The 12,004-nt window shown below is 47.9% G+C and overlaps 1 protein-coding gene across 8 annotated transcripts in view; it reads left to right on the forward strand.

Moving 5' to 3' along the window:
- The window catches only part of mars1 (methionyl-tRNA synthetase 1), a 54,622-nt gene that overhangs the window by 25,749 nt on the left and 16,869 nt on the right, over window positions 1-12,004 (forward strand). For all 8 annotated transcript variants that reach the window (XR_005037100.1, XR_005037099.1, XR_005037101.1 and 5 more), the window contains 6 exons: window positions 1,969-2,043; window positions 2,390-2,560; window positions 3,043-3,138; window positions 3,628-3,745; window positions 4,004-4,217; window positions 7,883-8,014. Coding sequence is in view for 5 of the 8 variants with exons in the window: in XM_036950852.1 (XP_036806747.1) it covers window positions 1,969-2,043; window positions 2,390-2,560; window positions 3,043-3,138; window positions 3,628-3,745; window positions 4,004-4,217; window positions 7,883-8,014 (806 nt within the window). In the remaining 3 variants the exon portion in view is untranslated. The remainder of the gene's footprint in view (window positions 1-1,968; window positions 2,044-2,389; window positions 2,561-3,042; window positions 3,139-3,627; window positions 3,746-4,003; window positions 4,218-7,882; window positions 8,015-12,004) is intronic.

Raw genomic sequence — 12,004 nt, forward strand, 5'->3', positions numbered from 1 at the left:
GAGAGGAACCAGGCTATGTGGGGTGGCCAGTCCTCTTCTGGCTGTGCCGGGTGGAGATTATAACAGAACATGGCCAAGATGTTCAAATGTTCATAAATGACCAGCAGGGTCAAATAATAATAATCCCAGTGGTTGTAGAGGGTGCAACAGGTCAGCACCTCAGGAGTAAATGTCTGTTGGCTTTTCATAGCCGATCATTCAGAGTTGGAGACAGCAAGTGAAGTAAAGAGAGAGAGTTGAAAACAACAGGTCTGGGACAGGTAGCACGTCCGGTGAACAGGTCAGGGTTCCATAGCCGCAGGCAGAACAGTTGAAACTGGAGCAGCAGCACGACCAGGTGGACTGGGGACAGCAAGGAGTCATCATGCCATGTAGTCCTGAGGCATGGTCCTCCGGGAGGGGAGGGAGAATGAGAGAATTAGAGAGAGCATACTTAAGACAGGAGAAATACTCCACATATAACAGACTGACCCTAGCCCCCCCGACACATAAACTACTGCAGCATAAATACTGGAGGCTGAGACAGGAGGGGTCGGGAGACACTGTGGCCCCATCCGACGATACCCCCGGACAGGGCCAACCAGGCAGGATATAACCCCACCCACCTTGCCAAAGCACAGCCCCCACACCACTAGAGGGATATTTTCAACCACCAACTTACCATCCTGAGACAAGGCCGAGTACAGCCAACGAAAATCTCCGCCACTGCACAACCCAAGGGGGGTACCAACCCGAACAGGAAGGTCACGTCAGTGACTCAACCCACTCAAGTGACGCACCCCTCTTAGGGATGGCATGGAAGAGCACTAGTAAGCCAGTGACCCAGCCCCTGTAATAGGGTTAGAGGCAGAGAATCCCTGTGGAGAGTAGGGAACCGGCCAGGCAGAGATAGCAAGGGCGGTTCGTTGCTCCAGAGCCTTTCCGTTCACCTTCACACTCCTGGGCCAGACTACACTCAATCATATGACCCACTGAAGCGATGAGTCTTCAGTAAAGACTTAAAGGTTGAGACTGAGTCTTCAGTAAAGACTTAAAGGTTGAGACTGAGTCTGCGTCTCTTACATGGGTAGGCAGACCATTCCATTAAAATGGAGCTCTATAGGAGAAAGCCCTGGTTACATTCAATTAGTTAATTTAAGTTTCATCACATTTCCGAGGACGTCAGTAACCCTGGGGTGCCGTGGGTAACAGTAACCCTGGGGTGCCGTGGGTAACAGTAACCCTGGGGTGCCGTGGGTAACAGTAACCCTGGGGTGCCGTGGGTAACAGTAACCCTGGGGTGCCCCCCCCCAGGAAGCGCCAGCAAGTTGCTGACGCAAGGGTCACCCTCTCTCCTCCACTACAAGGCCTTAGTGATGTGTTCTCTCTCTCCTCCACTACAAGGCCTTAGTGATGTGTTCTCTCTCTCCTCCACTACAAGGCCTTAGTGATGTGTTCTCTCTCTCCTCCACTACAAGGCCTTAGTGATGTGTTCTCTCTCTCCTCCACTACAAGGCCTTAGTGATGTGTTCTCTCTCTCCTCCACTACAAGGCCTTAGTGATGTGTTCTCTCTCTCCTCCACTACAAGGCCTTAGTGATGTGTTCTCTCTCTCCTCCACTACAAGGCCTTAGTGATGTGTTCTCTCTCTCCTCCACTACAAGGCCTTAGTGATGTGTTCTCTCTCTCCTCCACTACAAGGCCTTAGTGATGTGTTCTCTCTCTCCTCCACTACAAGGCCTTAGTGATGTGTTCTCTCTCTCCTCCACTACAAGGCCTTAGTGATGTGTTCTCTCTCTCCTCCACTACAAGGCCTTAGTGATGTGTTCTCTCTCTCCTCCACTACAAGGCCTTAGTGATGTGTTCTCTCTCTCCTCCACTACAAGGCCTTAGTGATGTGTTCTCTCTCTCCTCCACTACAAGGCCTTAGTGATGTGTTCTCTCTCTCATCCACTACAAGGCCTTAGTGATGTGTCCTCTCTCTCTACAGGAGCCTACTTGTAAGGTGTGTAGTCAGACTCCTGTAGTCCAATCCTCCAAACACCTGTTCCTGGACCTGCCCAAGGTACACACAGTCTTTCAAATTTCCCACCATGTTAGTTTGTCTCTAAGTCCACATAATAAGCTAAGATGTTATAGGTGTTTTAACTAAGGTGCTTGTTTATCTCTTCCTCCCGTACCTTTTTTTTCTCTCTCTCGCTCTCTCTCTCTCTCTCTCGTATACCACCCTGTCTCTTTTTCTCTCTCTGTTTCTCTCTCTCTCTGTTTCTCGCTCTCTCTCTGTTTCTCTCTCTCTGTTTCTCTCACTCTTTCTCTCTCTTTCACTCTCTTTCTCTCTCTCTCTCTTTCACTCTCTTTCTTTCTCTCTCTCTCTCGCTCTCTCTCGTATACCACTCTGTCTCTGTGGTCAGTTGGAGGCTGAGTTGGAGCAGTGGTTGGAGAGGTCTACTGGGTCAGGGGACTGGACGGCCAATGCCAAACAGATCACCAGATCCTGGGTGAGGGACGGACTCAAACCCCGCTGCATCACCAGAGACTTGAAGTGGGGAACCCCTGTACCTCACCCCGACTTCTCTGACAAGGTACCAGACAAACTCAACCTTCAGTAGTTTTCTCTCTCTCTAGCTCTCTCTCTTTCTCTAGCTCTCGTTCTCTTTCTCTAGCTCTCGTTATCTTTCTCTAGCTCTCGTTATCTTTCTCTAGCTCTCGTTCTCTTTCTCTAGCTCTCGTTCTCTTTCTCTAGCTCTCGTTCTCTTTCTCTAGCTCTCGTTCTCTAGCTCTCTCTCTTTCTCTAGCGCTCTCTCTCTTTCTCTAGCGCTCTCTCTCTTTCTCTAGCGCTCTCTCTTTCGCTAGCGCTCCCTTTCTCTAGCGCTCTCTCTTTCTCTAGCGCTCTCTCTTTCTCTAGCTCTCTTTCTCTAGCTCTCTCTCTTTCTCGTTGTCTCTCTTTCTCATTGTCTCTCTATTTCTCTTTATCTCTCTCTCTCATTCTCTTGAACACACACACCCTGTTTTCTCTCTCCCCCCCATTCAGGAAGTAATCATCTTCCTCTTCTTTCGTCTCCAGGTGTTCTACGTGTGGTTTGACGCTCCTATTGGTTACCTGTCCATCACAGCCAACTACACTGACCAATGGGAGAAGTGGTGGAAGAACCCACAGCAGGTACAGTGTGTCTACCAATCTCTGTGATGTTTACAGCCTTCTGGTCTCTTTAAACCCAACTCCACCCAGCTACAGACTTCAGTTCTACAGCCTTCTAGTCTCCCCAGTGAATCAACACTTAATCATATCAAATTCAACTAATCAACCACGGTTCGCTCAGTCAGGTGTGTTAATTCTGAAAACAATCCTTCATACATAGCAGCCACCCAGGACTGAATTTCTGATAAATTCCAGACATGTTTGGATCTGTAATTCCTTTATTCTACCACCAGGTGGAGCTGTATAACTTTGTGTAATTTCTGTATTCTACCACCAGGTGGAGCTGTATAACATGTAATTCCTGTATTCTACCACCAGGTGGAGCTGTATAACATCGTGTATTTCCTGTATTCTACCACCAGGTGGAGCTGTATAACATCATGTAATTCCTGTATTCTACCACCAGGTGGAGCTGTATAACTTCATGTAATTCCTGTATTCTACCACCAGGTGGAGCTGTATAACTTCATGGCCAAGGACAATGTTCCGTTCCACAGTGTGGTGTTCCCCTGCTCTCTACTGGGAGCACAGGACAACTATACACTGGTCAACCACCTGGTGGCTACAGGTAACACACACACACATACACACACACACACACACACACACACACACACACACACACACACACAAAGGGCTTTAGTGTTGGTCAAACTTGAAATCCCTATTAATGTTACAGACAATACAATTTAATATTTCAGATATTTCATTTTTAGTTTGACCACTGTGGTTGTTGACTGTTCATGTTCAGCCGTTGTTACCCAGTTGAATCCCCAGTCGTTGTGGATAAGATGAAATGAGCCACCGTGTCGGTGTTTCCTCTCAGAGTACCTGAACTACGAGGACACCAAGTTCTCTAAGAGTCGAGGTGTTGGTGTGTTTGGTGACATGGCCAAGGATACGGGCATCCCCTCTGACGTGTGGCGATTCTACCTGCTGTACCTCCGTCCCGAGGGACAGGACTCGGCCTTCTCCTGGGTCGACATGGCCACCAAGAACAACTCTGAGCTGCTCAATAACCTGGGCAACTTCATCAACAGGTACTGTAGCAGGAGAGGTAGAGGCTGGGTCTGTAGCAGGAGAGGTAGAGGCTGGGTCTGTAGCAGGAGAGGTAGAGGCTGGGTCAGGAGAGGTAGAGGCTGTGTCTGTAGCAGGAGAGGTAGAGGCTGGGTCTGTAGCAGGAGAGGTAGAGACTGGGTCTGTAGCAGGAGAGGTAGAGGCTGTGTCTGTAGCAGGAGAGGTAGAGGCTGTGTCTGTAGCAGGAGAGGTAGAGGCTGTGTCTGTAGCAGGAGAGGTAGAGGCTGGGTCTGTAGCAGGAGAGGTAGAGGCTGGGTCTGTAGCAGGAGAGGTAGAGGCTGGGTCTGTAAGCAGGAGAGGTAGAGGCTGGGTCTGTAGCAGGAGAGGTAGTGGCTGGGTCTGTAGCAGGAGAGGTAGAGGCTGGTTCTGTAGCAGGAGAGGTAGAGGCTGGGTCTGTAAGCAGGAGAGGTAGAGGCTGGGTCTGTAGCAGGAGAGGTAGAGGCTGGGTCTGTAGCAGGAGAGGTAGAGGCTGGGTCTGTAGCAGGAGAGGTAGAGGCTGGGTCTGTAGCAGGAGAGGTAGAGGCTGGGTCTGTAGCAGGAGAGGTAGAGGCTGGGTCTGTAGCAGGAGAGGTAGAGGCTGGGTCTGTAGCAGGAGAGGTAGAGGCTGGGTCTGTAGCAGGAGAGGTAGAGGCTGGGTCTGTAGCAGGAGAGGTAGAGGCTGGGTCTGTAAGCAGGAGAGGTAGAGGCTGGGTCTGTAGCAGGAGAGTTAGAGGCTGGGTCTGGGTCAGGAGAGGTAGAGGCTGGGTCTGTAGCAGGAGAGGTAGAGGCTGGGTCTGTAGCAGGAGAGGTAGAGGCTGGGTCTGTAGCAGGAGAGGTAGAGGCTGGGTCTGTAGCAGGAGAGGTAGAGGCTGGGTCAGGAGAGGTAGAGGCTGTGTCTGTAGCAGGAGAGGTAGAGACTGGGTCTGTAGCAGGAGAGGTAGAGGCTGTGTCTGTAGCAGGAGAGGTAGAGGCTGTGTCTGTAGCAGGAGAGGTAGAGGCTGTGTCTGTAGCAGGAGAGGTAGAGGCTGGGTCTGTAGCAGGAGAGGTAGAGGCTGGGTCTGTAGCAGGAGAGGTAGAGGCTGGGTCTGTAAGCAGGAGAGGTAGAGGCTGGGTCTGTAGCAGGAGAGGTAGTGGCTGGGTCTGTAGCAGGAGAGGTAGAGGCTGGTTCTGTAGCAGGAGAGGTAGAGGCTGGGTCTGTAGCAGGAGAGGTAGAGGCTGGGTCTGTAGCAGGAGAGGTAGAGGCTGGGTCTGTAGCAGGAGAGGTAGAGGCTGGGTCTGTAGCAGGAGAGGTAGAGGCTGGGTCTGTAGCAGGAGAGGTAGAGGCTGGGTCTGTAGCAGGAGAGGTAGAGGCTGGGTCTGTAGCAGGAGAGGTAGAGGCTGGGTCTGTAGCAGGAGAGGTAGAGGCTGGGTCTGTAGCAGGAGAGGTAGAGGCTGGGTCTGTAGCAAGAGAGGTAGAGGCTGGGTCTGTAAGCAGGAGAGGTAGAGGCTGGGTCTGTAGCAGGAGAGTTAGAGGCTGGGTCTGGGTCAGGAGAGGTAGAGGCTGGGTCTGTAGCAGGAGAGGTAGAGGCTGGGTCTGTAGCAGGAGAGGTAGAGGCTGGGTCTGTAGCAGGAGAGGTAGAGGCTGGGTCTGTAGCAGGAGAGGTAGAGGCTGGGTCTGTAAGCAGGAGAGGTAGAGGCTGGGTCTGTAGCAGGAGAGGTAGAGGCTGGGTCTGTAGCAGGAGAGGTAGAGGCTGGGTCTGTAGCAGGAGAGGTAGAGGCTGGGTCAGGAGAGGTAGAGGCTGGGTCTGTAGCAGGAGAGGTAGAGGCTGGGTCAGGAGAGGTAGAGGCTGGGTCTGTAGCAGGAGAGGTAGAGGCTGGGTCTGTAGCAGGAGAGGTAGAGGCTGGGTCTGTAGCAGGAGAGGTAGAGGCTGGGTCTGTAGCAGGAGAGGTAGAGGCTGGGTTTGTAGCAGGAGAGGTAGAGGCTGGGTCTGTAGCAGGAGAGGTAGAGGCTGGGTCTGGGTCAGGAGAGGTAGAGGCTGGGTCTGGGTCAGGAGAGGTAGAGGCTGGGTCTGTAGCAGGAGAGGTAGAGGCTGGGTCTGCGGGTGTGGAAAGAGCAGAGTACCAACAGCTGAATCTCTAAACCAGGAAATGTGTAATTTATTATTCAGGTAGTTGTGTTTTATTTTAAATCATTAAATAAATGATAAGGTATTGGAATTAATCATTAATCATGAAGTCAACACATTGGGAAATGTAAGGAATTGCTTGTGATGAACTCTCCCTTCCTTCTCTCTCCCTCTCTTCCTCCCCTCTCCCTCCCTCCCTCCCCCCACCCTCCCTCCCTCCACCCTCCCTCCCTCCCTCCCCCCACCCTCCCTCCCTCCACCCTCCCTCCCTCTCTCCCCCCACCCTCCTTCCTCTCCCCCCACCCTCCTTCCTCTCCCCCCACCCTCCCTCCCTCTCTCCCCACCCTCCCTCCCTCTCTCCTCCCTCCCTCCCTCTCTTCCTCCCCTCCCCCCTCCCTCCCTCCCTCCCTCCCTCCCTCTCTTCCTCCCCTCTCCCTCCCTCCCTCCTCCCCTCCCTCTCTTCCTCCCCCTCTTCCTCCCCTCTCCCTCCCTCCCTCTCTCCTCCCTCCCTCCCTCTCTTCCTCCCCTCTCTTCCTCCCCTCCCCTCTCCGTCCCTCCCTCCCTCTCTTCTTCCCCTCCCCTCTCCCTCCTCCCCTCCCTCTCTCCTCCCTCCCCCTCTTCCTCCCCTCCCTCCCTCCCTCCCTCCCTCCCTCTCTCCCTCCCTCCCTCTCTCCCTCTCTCTCTCTCTCCCTCCCTCCCTCCCTCCCTCCCTCCCTCCCTCTCTCTCTCTCTCTCTCTCTCTCTCTCTCTCTCTCTCCCTCCCTCCCTCCCTCCCTCCCTCTCTTCCTCCCCTCCCCTCCCTCCCTCTCTCCCTCCCTCCCTCTCTCCTCCCTCCCTTCCTCCCCTCTCCCTCCCTCCCTCCCTCTCTTCCTCCCCTCCCCTCCGTCCCTCTCTCCTCCCTCCCTTCCTCCCTTCTCCCTCTCTCCTCCCTCCCTTCCTCCCCCCTCCCTCCCTCCCTCCCTCCCTCCCTCTCTTCCTCCCCTCCCTCCCTCCCTCCCTCCCTCTCTCTCTCCCTCTCTCTCTCTCTCTCCCTCCCTCTCTCTCTCTCCCTCCCTCCCTCCCTCCCTCCCTCCCTCTCTCTCTCTCTCTCTCCCTCCCCTCCCTCCCTCTCTTCCTCCCCTCCCCTCCCTCCCTCTCTCCCTCCCTCCCTCTCTTCCTCCCCTCCCCTCCCTCCCTCCCTCCCTCCCTCCCTCCCTCTCTCCTCCCTCCCTCCCTTCCTCCCCTCTCCCTCCCTCCCTCCCTCTCTTCCTCCCCTCCCCTCCCTCCCTCCCTCTCTCCCTCCCTCCCTCCCTCCCTTCCTCCCCTCTCCCTCCCTCCCTCCCTCTCTTCCTCCCTCCCTCTCTTCCTCCCCTCCCCTCCCTCCCTCCCTCCCTCCCTCTCTCCTCCCTCCCCCTCTCCCTCCCTCCTCTCCCTCCCTCCCTCTCTCCTCCCTCCCTTCCTCCCCTCTCCCTCCCTCCCTCCCTCCCTCCCTCCTTCTCTTCCTCCCCTCCCCTCCCTCCCTCCCTCCCTCCCTCCCTCCCTCCCTCCCTCCCTCCCTCTCTCAGGGCTGGTATGTTTGTCAGTAAGTTCTTTGAGAGCTGTGTCCCTGCCATGGCTCTTCAGCAGGAGGACAAGAGACTGTTGGCTCAGGTGGGATGGGAGCTGAAGCAGTACATTAACCTCATGGACAGAGTCAAGTAAGAACCAGTTGTCAAAATGCTGCTCGTCACACACACACACACACACACACACACACACACACACACACTTGCACTGACACAGTTTTAGGAGTGTCTGAAAAGAATGGAGAGTTGAAAGTTGAAGTTTATATTTTGTGTTGTGGTCTGGAGAGTTCATGTTGAAGTTTATATGTTATATTGTGGTCTGGAGAGTTCATGTTGAGGTTTATATGTTATATTGGGGTCTGGAGAGTTCATGTTGAGGTTTATATGTTATATTGTGGTCTGGAGAGTTCATGTTGAGGTTTATATGTTATATTGTGGTCTGGAGAGTTCATGTTGAGGTTTATATGTTATATTGTGGTCTGGAGAGTTCATGTTGAGGTTTATATGTTATATTGTGGTCTGGAGAGTTCATGTTGAAGTTTATATGTTATATTGTGGTCTGGAGAGTTGATGTTGAGGTTTATATGTTATATTGTGGTCTGGAGAGTTCATGTTGAAGTGTATATGTTATATTGTGGTCTGGAGAGTTCATGTTGAGGTTTATATGTTATATTGTGGTCTGGAGAGTTCATGTTGAGGTTTATATGTTATATTGTGGTCTGGAGAGTTGATGTTGAGGTTTATATGTTATATTGGGGTCTGGAGAGTTCATGTTGAAGTTTATATGTTATATTGTGGTCTGGAGAGTTGATGTTGAAGTTTATATGTTATATTGTGGTCTGGAGAGTTGATGTTGAAGTTTATATGTTATATTGTGGTCTGGAGAGTTCATGTTGAAGTGTATATGTTATATTGTGGTCTGGAGAGTTCATGTTGAGGTTTATATGTTATATTGTGGTCTGGAGAGTTCATGTTGAGGTTTATATGTTATATTGGGGTCTGGAGAGTTTATATGTTATATTGGGGTCTGGAGAGTTCATGTTGACGTTTATATGTTATATTGTGGTCTGGAGAGTTGATGTTGAGGTTTATATGTTATATTGTGGTCTGGAGAGTTCATGTTGAGGTTTATATGTTATATTGTGGTCTGGAGAGTTCATGTTGAGGTTTATATGTTATATTGTGGTCTGGAGAGTTGATGTTGAAGTTTATATGTTATATTGTGGTCTGGAGAGTTGATGTTGAGGTTTATATGTTATATTGTGGTCTGGAGAGTTCATGTTGAAGTTTATATGTTATATTGTGGTCTGGAGAGTTGATGTTGACGTTTATATGTTATATTGTGGTCTGGAGAGTTCATGTTGAGGTTTATATGTTATATTGTGGTCTGGAGAGTTCATGTTGAAGTTTATATGTTATATTGGGGTCTGGAGAGTTCATGTTGAAGTTTATATGTTATATTGTGGTCTGGAGAGTTCATGTTGAAGTTTATATGTTATATTGTGGTCTGGAGAGTTTATATGTTATATTGGGGTCTGGAGAGTTGATGTTGAAGTTTATATGTTATATTGTGGTCTGGAGAGTTCATGTTGAAGTTTATATGTTATATTGGGGTCTGGAGAGTTCATGTTGAGGTTTATATGTTATATTGTGGTCTGGAGAGTTCATGTTGAAGTGTATATGTTATATTGTGGTCTGGAGAGTTCATGTTGACGTTTATATGTTATATTGTGGTCTGGAGAGTTCATGTTGAAGTTTATATGTTATATTGTGGTCTGGAGAGTTCATGTTGACGTTTATATGTTATATTGTGGTCTGGAGAGTTCATGTTGAGGTTTATATGTTATATTGTGGTCTGGAGAGTTGATGTTGAGGTTTATATGTTATATTGGGGTCTGGAGAGTTCATGTTGAGGTTTATATGTTATATTGGGGTCTGGAGAGTTCATGTTGAGGTTTATATGTTATATTGTGGTCTGGAGAGTTCATGTTGAAGTTTATATGTTATATTGTGGTCTGGAGAGTTCATGTTGAAGTTTATATGTTATATTGTGGTCTGGAGAGTTCATGTTGAGGTTTATATGTTATATTGTGGTCTGGAGAGTTCATGTTGAAGTTTATATGTTATATTGTGGTCTGGAGAGTTCATGTTGAAGTTTATATTGTGGTCTGGAGAGTTCATGTTGAAGTTTATATGTTATATTGTGGTCTGGAGAGTTGATGTTGAAGTTTATATGTTATATTGTGGTCTGGAGAGTTCATGTTGAAGTTTATATGTTATATTGTGGTCTGGAGAGTTGATGTTGAGGTTTATATGTTATATTGGGGTCTGGAGAGTTTATATGTTATATTGTGGTCTGGAGAGTTCATGTTGAAGTTTATATGTTATATTGTGGTCTGGAGAGTTCATGTTGAAGTTTATATGTTATATTGTGGTCTGGAGAGTTGATGTTGAAGTTGATATGTTATATTGTGGTCTGGAGAGTTCATGTTGAGGTTTATATGTTATATTGTGGTCTGGAGAGTTCATGTTGAAGTGTATATGTTATATTGGGGTCTGGAGAGTTCATGTTGAAGTGTATATGTTATATTGTGGTCTGGAGAGTTCATGCTGAAGTTTATATTGTGGTCTGGAGAGTTCATGTTGAGGTTTATATGTTATATTGTGGTCTGGAGAGTTGATGTTGAAGTTTATATGTTATATTGTGGTCTGGAGAGTTGATGTTGAGGTTTATATGTTATATTGTGGTCTGGAGAGTTCATGTTGAAGTTTATATGTTATATTGTGGTCTGGAGAGTTGATGTTGACGTTTATATGTTATATTGTGGTCTGGAGAGTTCATGTTGAGGTTTATATGTTATATTGTGGTCTGGAGAGTTGATGTTGAAGTGTATATGTTATATTGTGGTCTGGAGAGTTGATGTTGAAGTTTATATGTTATATTGTGGTCTGGAGAGTTGATGTTGAGGTTTATATGTTATATTGTGGTCTGGAGAGTTGATGTTGAAGTTTATATGTTATATTGTGGTCTGGAGAGTTGATGTTGAAGTGTATATGTTATGTTGTGGTCTGGAGAGTTCATGTTGAAGTTTATATGTTATATTGTGGTCTGGAGAGTTCATGTTGAAGTTTATATGTTATATTGGGGTCTGGAGAGTTCATGTTGAAGTTTATATGTTGTGTTGTGGTCTGGAGAGTTCATGTTGAAGTTTATATGTTATATTGGGGTCTGGAGAGTTCATGTTGAAGTTTATATGTTGTGTTGTGGTCTGGAGAGTTGATGTTGAGGTTTATATGTTATATTGTGGTCTGGAGAGTTCATGTTGAAGTTTATATGTTATATTGTGGTCTGGAGAGTTCATGTTGAAGTTTATATGTTATATTGTGGTCTGGAGAGTTCATGTTGAAGTTTATATGTTGTGTTGTGGTCTGGAGAGTTCATGTTGAAGTTTATATGTTATATTGGGGTCTGGAGAGTTCATGTTGAGGTTTATATGTTATATTGTGGTCTGGAGAGTTGATGTTGAAGTGTATATGTTATATTGTGGTCTGGAGAGTTGATGTTGAGGTTTATATGTTATATTGTGGTCTGGAGAGTTGATGTTGAAGTGTATATGTTATATTGTGGTCTGGAGAGTTGATGTTGAAGTGTATATGTTATATTGTGGTCTGGAGAGTTGATGTTGAGGTTTATATGTTATATTGTGGTCTGGAGAGTTGATGTTGAAGTTTATATGTTATATTGTGGTCTGGAGAGTTCATGTTGAGGTTTATATGTTATATTGTGGTCTGGAGAGTTCATGTTGAAGTTTATATGTTATATTGTGGTCTGGAGAGTTGATGTTGAAGTTTATATGTTATATTGTGGTCTGGAGAGTTGATGTTGAAGTTTATATGTTATATTGTGGTCTGGAGAGTTGATGTTGACGTTTATATGTTATATTGTGGTCTGGAGAGTTGATGTTGACGTTTATATGTTATATTGTGGTCTGGAGAGTTGATGTTGAAGTTTATATGTTATATTGGGGTCTGGAGAGTTCATGTTGAAGTTTATATGTTATATTGTGGTCTGGAGAGTTCATGTTGAAGTTTATATGTTATATTGTGGTCTGGAGAGTTGAT

Source organism: Oncorhynchus mykiss, chromosome 17, assembly GCF_013265735.2.
Source record: "Oncorhynchus mykiss isolate Arlee chromosome 17, USDA_OmykA_1.1, whole genome shotgun sequence".
NCBI classification, from domain to species: Eukaryota; Metazoa; Chordata; class Actinopteri; order Salmoniformes; family Salmonidae; genus Oncorhynchus; species Oncorhynchus mykiss.